General features: G+C 43.9%; 5 protein-coding genes across 16 annotated transcripts in view; 3 read left to right on the top strand and 2 right to left on the bottom strand.

Annotated features, from left to right (window-relative positions):
* Positions 1-419: 419 nt before the first annotated feature.
* Positions 420-1482, top strand: LOC120454626 (dephospho-CoA kinase). The gene is made up of 3 exons (XM_039640095.1): positions 420-630; positions 715-1006; positions 1066-1482. Exons 1-3 carry the CDS (start codon positions 519-521, stop codon positions 1370-1372), a joined length of 711 nt encoding a protein of 236 aa, XP_039496029.1. The 5' UTR covers positions 420-518; the 3' UTR covers positions 1373-1482.
* On the bottom strand, positions 1459-4284 carry LOC120454624 (terminal uridylyltransferase Tailor). Its single transcript, XM_039640092.2, has 9 exons — positions 4080-4284; positions 3595-3714; positions 3106-3538; positions 2818-3042; positions 2653-2759; positions 2462-2597; positions 2227-2403; positions 1971-2172; positions 1459-1849 (listed from the first exon to the last, which is right to left on the bottom strand). The coding sequence occupies exons 1-9, from the start codon at positions 4176-4178 to the stop codon at positions 1648-1650; spliced, it is 1701 nt and encodes a 566-aa protein (XP_039496026.1). The 5' UTR covers positions 4179-4284; the 3' UTR covers positions 1459-1647.
* A 370-nt stretch (positions 4285-4654) lies between these two features.
* LOC120454625 (tubulin alpha-1 chain) lies at positions 4655-6908 on the top strand. Its single transcript, XM_039640093.2, has 2 exons — positions 4655-4805; positions 5304-6908. Exons 1-2 carry the CDS (start codon positions 4803-4805, stop codon positions 6651-6653), a joined length of 1353 nt encoding a protein of 450 aa, XP_039496027.1. The 5' UTR covers positions 4655-4802; the 3' UTR covers positions 6654-6908.
* A 3887-nt stretch (positions 6909-10795) lies between these two features.
* On the top strand, positions 10796-12307 carry LOC120453663 (enhancer of yellow 2b transcription factor). The gene is made up of 4 exons (XM_039638472.1): positions 10796-10814; positions 11766-11879; positions 11942-12080; positions 12135-12307. The coding sequence occupies exons 2-4, from the start codon at positions 11803-11805 to the stop codon at positions 12225-12227; spliced, it is 309 nt and encodes a 102-aa protein (XP_039494406.1). The 5' UTR covers positions 10796-10814; positions 11766-11802; the 3' UTR covers positions 12228-12307.
* The window catches only part of LOC120453661 (zinc finger protein zfp-1), a 29735-nt gene continuing 25763 nt past the window's right edge, over positions 12298-16269 (bottom strand). For 4 of the 12 annotated variants that reach the window (XM_039638455.2, XM_039638461.2, XM_039638462.2 and 1 more), the window contains one exon: positions 15542-16241. In XM_039638455.2, coding sequence (XP_039494389.1) covers positions 16069-16241 — 173 coding nt within the window. In that variant the 3' untranslated portion in view covers positions 15542-16068. Of the gene's footprint in view, positions 13237-13302; positions 13558-14021; positions 14548-14669; positions 15121-15541; positions 16242-16269 lie in introns of those variants that run through there. The other 8 variants (XM_039638457.2, XM_039638459.2, XM_039638464.2 and 5 more) reach the window with 4 other exon arrangements.

Raw genomic sequence — 16269 nt, 5'->3', positions numbered from 1 at the left:
TTTCACATAAATCAGGAATATACACTTTTGAAAATGTTTTAAACCATTTTTAAATATATTGCGATAAAAACGACGATGTTCGTTTTTAGCATGAGTATTTTGGAGTTATACACGCCCAAGATAGGATATTAGATTTTGATTTATGAAGTTTTAATTAAATACACCAATTAAAAAAATATAAAGTCATATTTCTTCTTCTTATTATTAACTTAATATATAAGTGTGAAACTAATCCTGAAAAACCAAAATTGAAAAATAAATTTTTTTTCGGGACACAGACAAATCTTTATTATACATACTAATCATTTATAAATACTCTTAAATTTTTTAACAAATGATTTTTAAGAACAGTTTTGCCGAATTGACCTACTGTGCTCGCGAGTTTCAGTATTCTAGCAAAGGTATTTATTCGGGAATGACTTGGTCACACTGTACGTTCAGTTCTCAAAAAAAAAACGAACAATACGATAAAAAACATTCCTACCATAGAATTAAAGTATTTTAACTGTATTTGAATAATGTTTATTGTGGCGATAACTGGTGGCATCGCCACGGGAAAGAGTACCATCAGCAAAGTGTTCGAACGCCAGGGTATTCAAGTCATCGACGCCGATAAAATCGCCAGGGAAAGTATGTTCAGAAAGTGGAGCACATCCGCTTTGTGCCCCGTAATTAACGACCATTTACGCTAATTGCCTGTTTTTATTCGCATAGTTGTGGAACCAGGTCAGCCGTGCTGGCGGAAGATTCGGGAAGTCTTTGGAGATGAGGTCCTCCTGCCGAGCAAGGAGATCAACCGCGCCGTTCTGGGGAAGATGATTTTCGAGGACAAAGAGCTTCGCGGAAAGCTAAACAAGATTACCCATCCAACCATCCATCGCAAGATCTTTTGGCAGGTGTGCAAACTGCTGGTCTCGGGGCACGCGTGGATCGTCTTGGATCTGCCACTGCTCTTTGAGACCGGTGTCCTGATGGACTTTATACACAAGATCGTCTGTGTAACTTGGTAGGCTGGGTTTATAGCTTTAGTATGCTAGGGCTCAACTGTATCCCCTCTTTTTGCAGCGACACGGACAAGCAGCTGGAGCGATTAATAGCCCGCAATGAGCTATCCGAATCGGAAGCGCGGCATCGCGTCGATTCGCAAATGCCGCTGGACAAAAAGTGCGAAAAGTCCCACTTCGTCATAGATAATAACGGAACCGTGGAGGAGGCGGAAAACTCGGCCATGAGCATTTATAACCTGATGAAAGACTCCAAGCAGCACTGGCTGAACCGCATCAGCTTCCTGGGGCTTTTCCTAATCGTGGGCTTTACAATATATATGCTTTTGAAGGTGTTCAATCGGTTGCCCGAGTCCTGGCAAATGTAGTCTGTTTCTGTGCGTGCCATACGACGCTATTTTACGTGTTAATGCAAATGAAACCAAACCAATTATACAATTTAAACGCTTGTTAGTGAAATATACAAAAGTCACTTATACTTTGTGTGTTGTATATTGTCGAGACGTGCCAACCGCCTTTAATTAACAGTCTGAACAAACCTACATGGGTATGCCACGCTCACAAGGTAAAAGGCTAACAGACCAACGACGAAGGTGCCTTGAGATTGGATGGAGGAACCGCTTGATCAGGGGGAACTTCTGGATTATGTATGGCGCTGACGCCAATTGGTGGAAGGGTCCTCAAGCAGCTCCGCCGTCTGCAGGCAGTAGTCTACAAACGTCTGCAGTCCAAATTTGGTCACAGCTTTCGTCACATTGTGGTTAAGTTGTATGGGATCCTGTACCACCATCGGTTTTTTCAGCTGGAGCGAGCAGTCAGGGTTCTCCGACACATATGCTGAATACCTAGTAACGGAGATAATGCTTTTTGTCATTTCTATACTATCAATTATTTTAAAATATTTTTAAACATATCTTTACTTTACGGCTTAAAATCAATTTTTGATCTTTAAACTCATATCCTCACCTAGCATGCAGCATCTGCTCGAACTTCTGGATCTCGACATTAGGCTGACCGAAATATGGGCAGACCAAGAAATGCTCGTAGTCGAATTTGGCAAAATACACAAAGAAGTTTCGAAGGAAGCCCTTTACGACGGGGACAGTCGCCTGTAATTGCTGTAGTCCGAGCTCGCTAAACGATTTTTGTGCAAAGTTGACAACCCACGCTGAAAGAGACGACTAACTTAGTGAATCCCCTAAAAAGGCAACGATGTACTTACGTCCCACAAGCACGCCCTGATTGGCCGGTTCCTCCATCTGCAGCATGGCGATGGGAGGCAGCAGGTTCTGGAGCTGCAGGAAGTAAATCACCATCAGTGTAATGCTGTACGTCGATATTTGTTCAGTAAGCTTGCAGCGCTCCAGCCAGTTCTTTACATATATGCACATATATTGAGCTGCATGGAAGCGAAACCAAAAAGATTACGTGGACTTTGTTTGGGCGTTTCTGCTTACTCAGTGGTTGGGACTCGAATATGTATTTGAGCAGATTTGTATTGCAAAAGCCCAAGCTGTTCAAGCAAATGTCGCACTCGATGCCTGTGGGCAAATGGCAGGTCTTGATTATGGGCACGCGAGCCTGTTCGATAAACTGTTCAGAAAAGTACACTGTTAATTACAGATTTATTTTTTAAGGCACTCCTCACATTGATAAGGCGCCAATCGTTGCTGACGCAGAAGAACTTCCTCATAGCCCGCAGCTTGGCGATGGTAGCATTGGAAGCTCTATGCTCGAACGTGTGAAATGTGTTGCCTGCCAATCCAAAAGCCAGTAGAAATTAGGAGAAACGGGATTCAGGGGCTCGACTTACCGATGTCAACAAAGACGTCCAAGTCGGAGGACCGATTTCCAATGCCGGTGATGCGGGAGCCAAACTTATAGACTCGCAGTGATTGTTTGGGAAAGCCCGGCGACAAAAGCTTGCACAGGTCCTGTTCGATAATGTCGTACTCGGGAATCACCTTTAGCTTGTCCGCTATTGGGTATTTGTCCTTAAACACATTCGTGATCTCTCCCACAATCATTGCCTTGGCCTCTGCAATAAACAATTCGATTATTATATAGTAATAGTATTTGTATACATGAAATGGTGACCTACTCTTGGGCAGCTGCACTGTCATATGCTGACGAGCCTTCACCTGCGCCTGCTTTCTCTCCTGTTTGGCCTGATGCGCCGGTTGCGATTGGATTGGCTGATTGTTGGGATTGGGGTTTGGATGCTGTTCCGAAAGGTGGGCCACAGCCTTTGCGATGGTGGTGCCCACAAGCCGGTTGCAGCAAGCACTACAGTTGAATGTGCGCTTAATTGTCTGCAGTTCCTTGGGCTGAACAAAGGCCACGCCCTCACCCGATGCGGCCATTTCCTGGGGCATAACGTATGTGGGATTCCTGTCCATGTAGTTCTCGATGCCCACCATTATACGCTCCAGCAGCTTGGCCAGGTGCGGATCCAGCTGAGGCGGATTGGCCTTCTGGTTCACTGCGTTAAGGGTTTCCAGAAAGAAGTTTGCCTCCATGGTAAGGGGATTCATCTGCAAGATCAGCGGGCTTTAGTCCAGAAATGGCAATGGCATTGCAGTGTACTCACGTAAAGCAGTTTGTTTGGCTCCTTCTCGGCCATCGTCTTATTTTTCTTTTTGGCCTTCTTTGCCGGGGCGGCTATGTTGGTCGCGCAGACGGGTTCTTTCGTGGCGGCGGGATCAGGAAGCTGAAAGGTGAACTGAATGCGTGAGCTTCTCTGCAACTCGACTGTTTGCCGCCTTTGTTTGACTGCCAATAAATGTTGATTCGAAAATTCAAGTCAGCTGAATTTTGTTAGGTTGCCAACTACTTCAAAGTTCGCCGGCTGGTTGTGCTTGTGTATGAGTGTGGGTGTGCGTGTGCTTATAAGCGACAAAATCATACCGCTATGTGGATATGTTTACGAAAATGTGTGTGCCTTTGTCGCCCGGATCAGGTCCCCATAAAATAATTCATATGAGAGCGCTCAGGGATTTACGGGAAGAAATTAACGCTTCCATTTGAACGCTACTTGTGAAATGAAATCGCCTTCGAAGGTCAGCTCTTACTCACACTGGTTTTCCGCCGACTGATCGTCTCATAGTACTGCCTTTCTGCGCTGGAAAACACCTCTTTTTCCAGCCAAAACGAATCCCCAGGTTCAATTCGCATGGTGCTAAAGACTTCGGGCCTTTCTTTTCAAATTATTACGGCTGTAAGCTTGCGTGCGTTAAATACAGCGTTAAGATGGAAACACGTAAACTGCGGCCTGCGATTAGAGTGACCACAAGTAGGTTAATTAAGCACACCCACCGAACGAGAAGAAATTCCAAATTTCCCGACTGGCATTTCCTAAAAACTTTATTTATTTGTTGTAGAACAATTCGTATTTATTTTAAAATACTTTTATAAAATATGGGCCAAAAATATTATTTAAACTGACCAATTAAGCAACCGGTTATGCCTACCGATTGGGATAGCAAAGTTACTCGCCCTGATTCGAGTCCTAGCTAGTGGAAAAACGCTGCAACAAAAGTTAGAGTGACCAAGTGTCATCGCCTCTTCCTTGCCAGTTATCGGTTATGCGGCATTTAAGTCGACAGCTTGCCGTCTCTAGCTCCGGCGCCTATATAAAGCAGCCCGCGTCCGAGATTTCATATCCGTTTTACGTTTGTCAAGCCTCATAGCCGGCAGTTCGAACGTATACGCTCTCTGAGTCAAACCTCGAAATCGTAGATCTACACATTTCTGTGAATTTTCCTTGTCGCGTGTGAAACACCTCCATTAAAACTCAATATGGTGAGTAATCCAAAAAATATCGATTGAAATAATGTGTAGAAGAAATTTGTGTGGGCAAAATTCAATGGGCGAACGCTACGCTTCTTTTTGTCAAAATGGCGGCCGGCCTGCGTTTTTCTCGAAAAGTGATGACGTCATGGCTTCTTTTATTGTTCGCAAAGAGAAAACGCTATTAAAAGCTAGGGAAAAAACGGGAAAAAAGGGAGAAAAGAAGCAAGAAATATTAGTGCATTGCCGGCGAAACGCTTCTGCAATAAATTATTTTCCATTACATGTGCTAAATTTTGTATAGTTCGGCGCATTTTAGGTGAAATTACAGAAAAAAATGGCGAAAATAAAATTCCGGCGTCGCCGAAGTAGAGCAAAAAAAAATATGTATACCATATAACTATCTGTCTCACTCGCACCCACGGCCGGCTTATGTTGGGTGCGGCTCTGCAATTATCGATTTTCTCGGGGTGTGGAACTAATCCCTTTTCCCTTTCTCCTTCTTCACAGCGTGAATGTATCTCTATCCATGTTGGCCAGGCTGGTGTCCAGATTGGAAACGCCTGCTGGGAGCTGTACTGCTTGGAGCACGGTATCCAGCCTGATGGCCAGATGCCCTCTGACAAGACCGTGGGCGGAGGTGATGACTCGTTCAACACCTTCTTCAGCGAGACTGGAGCTGGCAAGCACGTGCCCCGCGCCGTGTTTGTGGATCTGGAGCCCACTGTGGTCGATGAGGTCCGTACCGGAACCTACCGTCAGCTGTTCCACCCCGAGCAACTGATCACCGGTAAGGAGGATGCGGCTAACAACTACGCCCGTGGCCACTACACCATTGGCAAGGAGATCGTCGATCTGGTTCTGGACAGGATCCGTAAGCTGGCCGATCAGTGCACCGGTCTGCAGGGCTTCCTCATCTTCCACTCGTTCGGTGGAGGTACCGGCTCTGGCTTTACCTCGCTGCTGATGGAGCGTCTCTCTGTGGACTACGGCAAGAAGTCCAAGCTGGAGTTCGCCATTTACCCAGCCCCCCAGGTGTCCACTGCCGTGGTTGAGCCCTACAACTCCATCCTGACCACCCACACCACCCTGGAGCATTCCGACTGCGCCTTCATGGTCGATAACGAGGCTATCTACGATATCTGCCGCCGCAACCTGGACATTGAGCGCCCCACGTACACCAACCTGAACCGTCTGATTGGCCAGATCGTGTCATCGATTACCGCCTCTCTGCGATTCGATGGTGCCCTTAACGTGGATCTGACTGAGTTCCAGACCAACTTGGTGCCCTACCCACGTATTCACTTCCCCCTGGTGACCTACGCCCCAGTCATCTCCGCCGAGAAGGCCTACCACGAGCAGCTGTCGGTGGCTGAGATCACCAACGCCTGCTTTGAGCCAGCTAACCAGATGGTGAAGTGCGATCCTCGTCACGGCAAGTACATGGCCTGCTGCATGCTGTACCGCGGTGATGTGGTGCCCAAGGACGTTAACGCCGCTATTGCCACCATCAAGACCAAGCGCACCATTCAATTCGTCGACTGGTGCCCCACTGGCTTCAAGGTCGGCATCAACTACCAGCCACCCACCGTGGTGCCTGGAGGAGATTTGGCCAAGGTGCAGCGTGCTGTGTGCATGTTGTCCAACACCACGGCTATTGCCGAGGCCTGGGCCCGTCTGGACCACAAGTTCGATCTGATGTACGCCAAGCGTGCCTTCGTTCACTGGTACGTCGGTGAGGGTATGGAGGAGGGAGAGTTCTCCGAGGCTCGTGAGGATCTTGCTGCCCTCGAGAAGGACTACGAGGAGGTCGGCATGGACTCTGGTGACGGTGAGGGCGAGGGTGCTGAGGAGTACTAAGCGTGCCGCCACTCCAACGCTCGATGGGAGCGTCATTGGTGGGCGGGAAAACCGTCGAAATCAGTGTTTACGCTTCCAATCGCAACAAAAAATTCACTGCAACACTGTAAAGCGTATGAAAACGAAACTTGTAAGAAAAACTAGATAGTATTTTATCCACAAAGACACGTATAGCAGAAAAGCCAAGCTAACTCGGCGATAAGTTGTGTACAAGAATAAAATCGGCCAGATTCAGTGTTGTCAGCAAAAAGAAAACCCTGTTCGTTTATCTTTGCCTTCTACTTTCCCAGCGATCATACATTTCGGAATGAAAGAATGGGGTCATTGGACGCGGTTTTTACTGCGGGAAAGCAGAGCTGCCGTTCACTTGGTTTATAATTAGCGCTTTCTATTTTCCCCCGATTCGGGCCGCTGCTGCGCTTTTCGGCCTGCTGCTTGTGGCAATTGTAGCACGCTGTAAGAGGCAGTGTGGCATGCACTAGGCTTTCCACTTGCTGGTATCGATCCTGTGGGACGATGAGTCATTCCTTTCGGTGCCACAGCATAATCGTTGCCAGCTCAGCGAAATGATGACTTCATTTCTTAACTGCCGACAAGCATGCGAGTGTACGTACACACTTACAGAATTGTTTCTGTACATGTATATGTATGTGACTATGGTGGAGGCCGAAATAATAGCAACACAGGAATGATTCCACATACATACATACATAGATCGGGAAACGTACACAATTCTTTTACATACATATGTATGTATCATTCTAGCTTAGTCATTTTCGTTGCATGAAGTAAGTATGTAACTCCGAAATACCTGAAATAATAAGGAAAAGAAATAAAGCCTTAGCTTCAGCGAACTTCCGAAGTTTGCAATCAGTCTAGAGCTAAATACATACATATGTACATATTTAAGTGACCGCGTTTGTAGTTACATATTATGTATGTATGTACTTTGTGCATGATGTATGTATATGTACTTTTATGGGGGTTGATTTCCTAAAACGAAATTGAAGCCTAGGTAAACCGGCTGGTTGTTGTGTTGTACGTTTATGTGGGTATATAATCTACATATGTATGTAAGCCGCCTTCTCCGTTTGCGCCCAATGCGGAATTTTCAAGAAACAGACCGAGGAGGCAGCTGGTATCGAATTTCCAAAAATAGCCATGTAAACGCGCAGGAAATGCAGCACAGGAGGCAGATGTGTACATATGTATGAAAATACATTTACTGCATGGATAAGAAATGCAGAGACCGGCGCCTTCATTGAGGTTATGTCTGACGTCATTTAGTACAAATATGCAAAGAAATGTGATTATCTTTGCCGTTTAAGTAGGTTGCAAGAATAGTTTACCCAATAGAAGACTTTTAAGACTAGTTAAGAATAGTTTCAGCATTAAAACACACCTTTTCAGCTATAAATGAAAACAGTTGGCTTCGTGAAATCAGAGCCAGCTGCAAACACAGATTTGCTTTGGCGTTATGACTATATTTGTACATGGATGGTGTCAAGCCAACGCATTTTTATAATGACGACACTTCGAAACCGGCTGACAGATATTCGTTCAGACAGATGTGGGTGGACTAGATGATGCCCACATTGAAGCTCTCATTCACGACTGATAAAAAAAAGTAATGTTCGGAAATAGAGAAACAAATGTACGGGCAAATCTGCTTCAGTGTACAAAATCAAAACCAATAACAAAATTCAGTACACATTTGAATTCCTTGAGTTCATAAGAATAGCATACAATAGGTTCGATTTTGTTGGTCAGCCTTTACTAGGATTAAGTTAAGGGATAGACCCCTCCCAGAGTTGTATAATACACATGCCACAAATTCATTTGTAGAAATTTATTCTACATTTGTTTGACATGCATATTTTGGGCTGCCAACCTATTTTACACTAGAGTTGCCTGGTTACAAGAATATGTACCGCTTATTTCAATACTCAAAAAACAGAATGGGCTTATAGAAATTTTTAAATGTGATTGTTTTTAAACGCATAGCCTTTCATTAAGACAAATAACAAATAACTTCTTTTCTATGTTGGAGATAAGCAATATTTCAAATATTAAAAAAAAATCGCTGGGGGTGCTTTACAAATGTATGCAGAAATGTTTCCAATTCCTTTTTGTCCTATGGGCATTCTTATTTAAATTATAATATATAATATCGTATCTAATATCGTATCTAATATCTAATATAATATTTAATATCTTCCCAGTGTCGTTTTGGCTGGGTTGGACCGCTGCTTCCTCAGCTACGACATCTGAACATAGTTTTCGAAGCTTGCGTAAATGCGGAATCACCAAGTGCAGTGTTGGTTCTTTGAGGGCTCCAACTCCCTTGCAGAGTTCTTGAAGTTCGACAAGAACTGAATTACGGCCATTACATTAACGTATGGCATTCAAATTGCAGCTGTGGTTTCCGACTGAAAAATCCTTGTCAATCGCCCGGTTCAACTGTGTGCTGATGCACATGACGTGCTCTTGGTCTTCAATCAGTAGAACAGTATAGGAGTTTAGATATATGTTTATAACGGGTGTTTTTTTTAGAGGTATAGAACTTTAAGTTGGCATTACTGTTCAAGATGGCGACCGATTTAACAGCTGTCAAGTGATTTATTCTCAGTTTGGTTTGGCAATTCGTCATGAATAGACTCACGCCTGAACAACGCTTGCAAATAGTGCAATTTTATTTCGAAAATAATGGTTCTGTGCGGAATACGTATCGCGCACTACGTCCATTTTATCGTCGACAAAATCGTCCATCAGAGCAGTTAATTCGATTAACCATGGACCGTTTTCGCACCGCGTTTACTCTTATTGATAACTCGCATTCCCAGAGACGCCGTACGGTGCGTACAGAAGAAGCTATTGCTGCTGTAGAGCGTAGCATTGAGGAAGACCCGAATGAGTCCATCCGCCATCGAGCACAGGAATTGGATCTGTGTCCATCCACTTTATGGAAGATTTTGCGGAAGGATCTTGGTTTGCGTGATTACAAAATCCAACTCGTGCAAGAATTGAAACCAAACGATCATCAAGCAAGGCGTAGATTCGTCGAATGGGCCCAAAACGAGATTGCTGTTGTTCCCGATTTTCATAAGCGAATTTTGTTTAGCGATGAAGCGCACTTCTGGTTGAATGGCTACGTCAACAAACAAAACTGCCGCATTTGGAGTGAAGCTAATCCTCAAGTGTATGTCGAAACACCGTTACATCCAGAAAAACTGACTGTTTGGTGCGCTGTATGGGCTGGTGGAATCATTGGTCCGTACTTCTTCAAAAACGATGATGGCCAGAACGTTACAGTCAATGGTGATCGGTATAGAGCCATGATTACTAACTTTTTCATTCCTGAATTGAACGACCATAATGTCCAGGAGCTGTGGTTCCAACAAGACGGCGCAAAGTGTCACACAGCTCGTGCCACAATCGATTTATTGAAAGACACGTTTGGTGACCGCCTAATTTCACGTTTTGGACCTGTGAATTGGCCTCCAAGATCTTGTGATTTAACACCGCTAGACTACTTTTTGTGGGGCTATGTAAAGTCATTGGTCTATGCGGATAAGCCACAAACGCTAAACCATTTGGAAGACAACATTCGCCGTGTTATTGCCGATATACGGCCAAATATGTTGGAAAAAGTCATTGCAAATTGGACGTCCAGATTGGACTACATCCGAGCCAGCCGTGGCGGTCATATGCCAGAAATCATATTTAAAATGTAATGCCACGATTATCTTTCATGTCAATAAAATTCATGTCAATCGAATAATCCATCGTTGTTTTATTGCAATTTAAAGTTCTATACCTCTAAAAAAAACACCCGTTACATATATGTATAGGATTTGTTTCAGCTTAGAAGGATGCCCATAAGATTTACCACGCCGTTAGTGCTTCCAGGACTTTCCTTATGGTCCATTATCCATTCATCACCCACTTTTTCGATTTCAAGGCCATCAAAGCTATGCTCATGCTTTAAATTCCATTATCTCAGCAAATCCATAGCGGAAAGGTTTTCAAATCAAAACAAAAACATACACTTGTAGAGATGTCACTTGGATACGGTATACAGTTTGCACGAATAGTTCTCAGTCACAAGCACACGACACGCTATATTTCAAAATCATGTCACGTTATGTTAAAAAAATTTTGGTAAATCATGTTCAGATTTATAGGGATATATAGGGATTTTTTTATATGTTAATATATATAATTTTCTTTGTTACTATAGAAGAACGAAATATCAGTACATATTTTTAGTACGATTCAGTACAAGAAAGGGTGTTGTATATATAGGGTGTTTTTTTTAGAGGTATAGAACTTTAAATTGCAATAAAACAACGATGGATTATTCGATTGACATGAATTTTATTGACATGAAAGATAATCTTGTGGCATTACATTTTAAATATGATTTCTGGCATATGACCGCCACGGCTGGCTCGGATGTAGTCCAATCTGGACGTCCAATTTGCAATGACTTTTTCCAACATTTGGCCGTATATCGGCAATAACACGGCGAATGTTGTCTTCCAAATGGTTTAGCGTTTGTGGCTTATCCGCATAGACCAATGACTTTACATAGCCCCACAAAAAGTAGTCTAGCGGTGTTAAATCACAAGATCTTGGAGGCTTATGAAAAATCGGGAACAACAGCAATCTCGTTTTGGGCCCATTCGACGAATCTACGCCTTGCTTGATGATCGTTTGGTTTCAATTCTTGCACGAGTTGGATTTTGTAAGCACGCATGACGAATTGCCAAACCAAACTGAGAATAAATCACTTGACAGCTGTTAAATCGGTCGCCATCTTGAACAGTAATGCCAACTTAAAGTTCTATACCTCTAAAAAAAACACCCGTTATAATTAAATTTAAAATATCTCACGCTTGATCAATTTTATACAAATTCAATGAGTAGTTTATATGTTTGAATTTGATCTTAAAGTCGTGACAATGGGATCGTGAGGAAAATCAAGTCCGCTGCTGCATTTGAAACTAGTTCCACTAGAGTTCCCTAGAATTAGTTTATTGTCAAAACACTGCGTTCAGTTTGTATACGAAATCCAATGTCCCGGAATAAAATATATTTTTTAAACTATAGGAGACAATCGAACTGTTGAAAAACACAATCTTAAACCATGCCAAACAGCAAGGAAACTGGAACCGATCCCGATCCTGTGGATGATCTTAAGTTAAGCGGTCGCGATAGCGTCGCGTAAGTATTTCTTACGAGCATTCGGTTGCCATTACTCCTGGATGTGCTTGGTACCCTAACAGCTTGAAGGATCTGCTGCAGAAGCGACTTTTGGAGTGCGGATGGCGCAAGGACATTGAGGAAATGATACGCCACACCATCGAGGAGCGCGGAGTGGCCAACTTGAGCCGCGACCAACTGGCTGCCGAAATAGTCCCCCATGTAGGTTTATGAGCACTATTTTCGCGATTTCTAAATCAATTAAGAACTAAATAGGCTCGCGCTCTGGTGCCTGATGTAATCAAAAAGGAGATGCTGATGCGCGTGCGCGCCGCCCTGGAATCCTCGCTTCCTCCGGAGAAGAACTGACTGCCCATCAAGTCCCTTTCCGAAGACCAGAAGGTTCAGCTGAGCATTTAACGGATTAAAACTGCATGTCTTAAATTCTAGCACACGTGTTTGTGTTTTATTATCGTATTTCGGTAGATATTTACATACTTATGCTAGTTATGAGTTTCGCCATTAGTTATACAATATGCATGTAATAAATAAACAACCTAATTGTAGTTAATTGTAGTTAGAATACGTTGTCGCTATGTTCATGGTATGGGTACTCGATTGGCTAAACAAAATTTGTGGTGGTTATGTGGGAAAATTAGGAACGCGGTTGGGCTCTGCTTGCATTTCTTCTATTATGCTACAAATAATAAGGCTAAACTGTAGGTGCTACTCCGTAAATGTTTTACGTTTACTTATTCAATAACGAGTCGATTGAAAAGTCTTTGAATTTGGCGTTGGAATCATCGTTGAACGTCTGCGGCTGCTCCTCCATTAGCTCGTTTTGCTTGAAGTCAGTCGCCGCGGAAGTTGCCGTTGTTGTCGGCAGCATTTTCAGCAGTTTGTTGCGTGGTTTGCGCAAAAACTTTGTGTTTATTTGAAACTTGGTTGGTTTGTGGCTTGAACTGGACTGGGCTTGAAACATGGCAGTAATTGTGGTTGTGGTTGTGTTTTCCGCTACGGCTGTCGGCTGTCGGTTGTCCGCCTGTGATGGTACTATTGAGGTTTCTGGCTGAACTGCATTAACATTAACTGGAGAGCTATAATTCTGGCACCACGAGGCACGCAGTTGGCCTCCGGCAGGGGATTTTACAAAGGCTAAAGGTTTTGACGCGAGCGCTGGAGTGGGTGGTTTTGTCGATGCACAAGCATTGGGTCCAAAGCACTTGAGGAAATTTTGAACATGCAGCAAACTGTCGTTGTCGTTTTTATGCAACGGCCTGCGCTGCTTGTCCTCGTTCTCGTCCTCTGCCTCGTAGTCCACCGAGGATTGCTGCTGGGAGGAGGATGAAAAGGTCGAAGAGCTGCTATTGCTGCTGAGCTGTAATTACAGATTTGTCTTAATAAGGTGGTCTTAAAAAGTGTGAGCTAAATGTCTAGCACCTACATCATCTTCATTATTTTCGATTAGCTGCTGACTGCTAGACACGGCCGGACTCAGCTTGCTGTATTTGCTGTGCTGAGGCAGTTTTTTGCTGCCGTGATTGCTGCTACTGCTGCTGGTACTGCTATGACGGACTCCTCGTTTGGCCTGGGACTGCTTTCTCTTTATCGTTATCTGTTGCTGCGGCTGCTGAAGGACTTGCTCACTGTGCGACTTTCAGCTGGTTTTGGCGAGGTTATCGTCGCGCCTTAGTTGGGACTGAAAGTAGAAGATCATGGATGAGTAAGACATTCACAGGCTTGCACTAAAGATTTTAGACTAGTCTTTGAATTATTCTTGAACAATTTTGTTTTGATGGAAACATATCTTAATCTTTTCTTTCAGCCTGGCACACAAAACAACAAACAATTTCGGGTTAGCTGCCAATAGCAATGGTATTAACAATGAATTCTATGGGCATATAAGCGGATGAATTCAAAATAGTGGCGTGTGTGTGTTTTGTAATTTCTTGCGATTTTCCGATTGATTGACTGATCGATTTATTGACTGACTGTGGGTGAATAATGCGTAGATGATCATGGAGCTGACGCAAAATTAAAAGGTGAGGAGAATGCACGAATGACAGGCACGTGCTTATGATTATGGATTCTCATGTGACAAGAACATGCACCCACAATCACACTGACACACACACAGGAACTCGTTCGCACGCACTCTACTACCTGATGATGCGTGCTGTACAGAGCCGCGTGGTGCACCGCATAGGAGGAGGAGGTGCTACTTAAACCGTCAACGCCAACGCCGCCGCCACCCACTTGAATCTGAATGCTAGGATGTTGGTGTGGGTGTGGGTGGTGGTGCTGCTGACCCATGCCCGTGCCCGCTGTGGTCGTAAAAGTAGTTGTGGTTGTTGCTGCTGTTGCAACCATGGCTGTCGCTGACCCACCTCGTCCAATTCCACCGGCAGCACCACCTCCAGCGCCTAGGCTCATTCCCACGCCAAGCATATGGGCGGCTGCCACAGCAGCGCTGGTGTGGTGCGACTGATGCAGATGATGTTGCACTTGTTGCTGCTGCTGCTGCAAAGGATGCGTCTGGTGTTGCGCCTGATGCTGCTGCTGCTGCGATGAATGCTGGTGATGCAAGCTGTTGCTGTTCATGGCGCTACTGGCATTCAAGCTCCCAACGTTGCTGTTGCTGTTGCTGCTGTTGCCAGCATTGTTGTACGCATGGGCCGTAGACACGTGTCTATACAAATTGTGTCAAAAAATGTTTTTGGATTAGGCACATACTACATTTTCTTTATTCGGTAATTCAAGGTGTGTGTGCTTGAACTATTGAACTTTTAAGTTCAATAAGGCAAATCTCACCTCATTCCCAAATTAGTTGCACTGGACATGTTTATGCCGGAGATGGACATCGATGAAGCAGGCGGTCCGCTGGCACTCGAAGAGCTTGTAGGATTACTGCTGCTGTTGCTCACACTATTGCTAATTGTATTGCTACTGTTGTTGCTATTGCTGCTGTTGCTGGTGGCACCTGGTCCGCGATAGTCGAGCACTCCGCTGGAACTCGCAGCAGCAACTGTAGGCCGACTATTAGCCATGGTGGGGATGGTGGTACTGATGGCCGTTGTTGCCAGTGAGACGGCTGCTGCGATTGTTGTGGCCGCAGTAAGGGCACTGATGTTGCTGCCGAGTCCGATGTTGCTGCTGCCGCTGGAAGCTATTGTGGAAATGACAGAAGTTGTACAAGTTGATGTTGCTGTTGTTGTTGAGGTTGTTGATGTGGTTGTTGGAGCTGCCGTTGTTGATATGGCGGCTGTAAGCATTTTGGTTAGATTGTGAGAACCCCGTTGTTGCTGTTCCATTTCCACGAAATTTGTATATTTGTGCGGTATTAGTTTGAAATTGGTATGTGCGTGTGGTAGGGGAGTATTGAACTTAGTATGCGGATGTGAGGCTTTCCTCACTGCATGCAACAGACAGCAACACAACGAACTTAAGTGTAACTAAAAGTAACAGCTTTTGATCTGAAGTTAACCATCAACCCAGCGTGTTAATATTTGGCTAAGCAAAATCTGAAAACTATGGGTACAGATAACGACAACTTAAGTAAATAAATTTAGAATTTGTGTTGGTTTTGTGTTTAATATATTAAACATTTTATTCATTTTGTAAATAAATAAAATCAAAAAATATTAGCTTTTAGATATCGAAAGAACTTAACATTTAACTTGGCCAAGGAAATCATATCTCGTCACAAGATTAAGTATAATTAGATCTGTATTTTTTTTGTAAATACATATAACTAACTTAAAAGTATAAATAAAAGTTATCTAGTCGTGGTATGGTTCGATGATAAGGGTTGAGAAGCATTCCGTATTAAAGTGGTGACGAGTTGTCAATGTGGTCGATAAATGCAATAGCTAATATCTCAATCACTAATTTTGTGCGACAATCTGTAATTTCATTTACAGCATGTGGCTGTGTATATATGTATGTACATAATTTGCTTATAAGGATGACCATTTGTAACCAGATTAGTTGTTAACTTAATATAAGTTACTTAAGACTACAACGCGAAGTAGACTCGAATTAATTTGTATGTACAAGGAATACCAAACAAAAAAATGGATGTACAGATAACTAAACGTAAAATTTGGTATGTGAGCAGTGGCTGTGTAAGTGGGATGTGGGCTCCTCCAGTGCCACATAGTTGGAGCGAGCAAGTGCCGACACCAAGTACAAGAGAGAATAGGCGCCTTCCCTACTTACCATGCGCCTCGGCCTTCGTGTTGCTTGCGATGGTATTCAGGGGGATCTGCAGGCGCGCATTGACCGCCAGCAGGTGATCACGTCGCGCTATAAGGCTGGTCACATGTTCTTCCAGCCGGAGGTTTTCGCTCTGCAGCTGGTGCAAGCAATTTAGCAGCGAGGCAACTGCGATTGATACATTTAGTGTTAATTT

This window comes from Drosophila santomea, chromosome 3R (genome assembly GCF_016746245.2).
Source record: "Drosophila santomea strain STO CAGO 1482 chromosome 3R, Prin_Dsan_1.1, whole genome shotgun sequence".
NCBI classification, from domain to species: domain Eukaryota; kingdom Metazoa; phylum Arthropoda; class Insecta; order Diptera; family Drosophilidae; genus Drosophila; species Drosophila santomea.
The sequence above is the reverse complement of the archived record's forward strand: the minus strand, read 5'-3'. Positions and strand labels throughout refer to the sequence as shown.

What these genes read in the sequence shown, in the direction of transcription:
- LOC120454626 (XM_039640095.1), top strand. Translation starts at nt 519, where the DNA reads ATGTTTATTGTGGCGATAACTGGTGGCATCGCCACGGGAAAGAGTACC. An exon ending in CGATAAAATCGCCAGGGAAA is followed by an intron (nt 631 to 714) that starts GTATGTTCAGAA and finishes TTATTCGCATAG; the next exon opens with TTGTGGAACCAGGTCAGCCG. An exon ending in AAGATCGTCTGTGTAACTTG is followed by an intron (nt 1,007 to 1,065) that starts GTAGGCTGGGTT and finishes CTCTTTTTGCAG; the next exon opens with CGACACGGACAAGCAGCTGG.
- LOC120454624 (XM_039640092.2), bottom strand. Translation starts at nt 4,178, where the DNA reads ATGCGAATTGAACCTGGGGATTCGTTTTGGCTGGAAAAAGAGGTGTTT. An exon ending in AGCCAAACAAACTGCTTTAC is followed by an intron (nt 3,539 to 3,594) that starts GTGAGTACACTG and finishes CTGATCTTGCAG; the next exon opens with ATGAATCCCCTTACCATGGA. An exon ending in GACAGTGCAGCTGCCCAAGA is followed by an intron (nt 3,043 to 3,105) that starts GTAGGTCACCAT and finishes TGTTTATTGCAG; the next exon opens with AGGCCAAGGCAATGATTGTG.
- LOC120453663 (XM_039638472.1), top strand. Translation starts at nt 11,803, where the DNA reads ATGCCAAACAGCAAGGAAACTGGAACCGATCCCGATCCTGTGGATGAT. An exon ending in AGCGGTCGCGATAGCGTCGC is followed by an intron (nt 11,880 to 11,941) that starts GTAAGTATTTCT and finishes GTACCCTAACAG; the next exon opens with CTTGAAGGATCTGCTGCAGA. An exon ending in CTGCCGAAATAGTCCCCCAT is followed by an intron (nt 12,081 to 12,134) that starts GTAGGTTTATGA and finishes AGAACTAAATAG; the next exon opens with GCTCGCGCTCTGGTGCCTGA.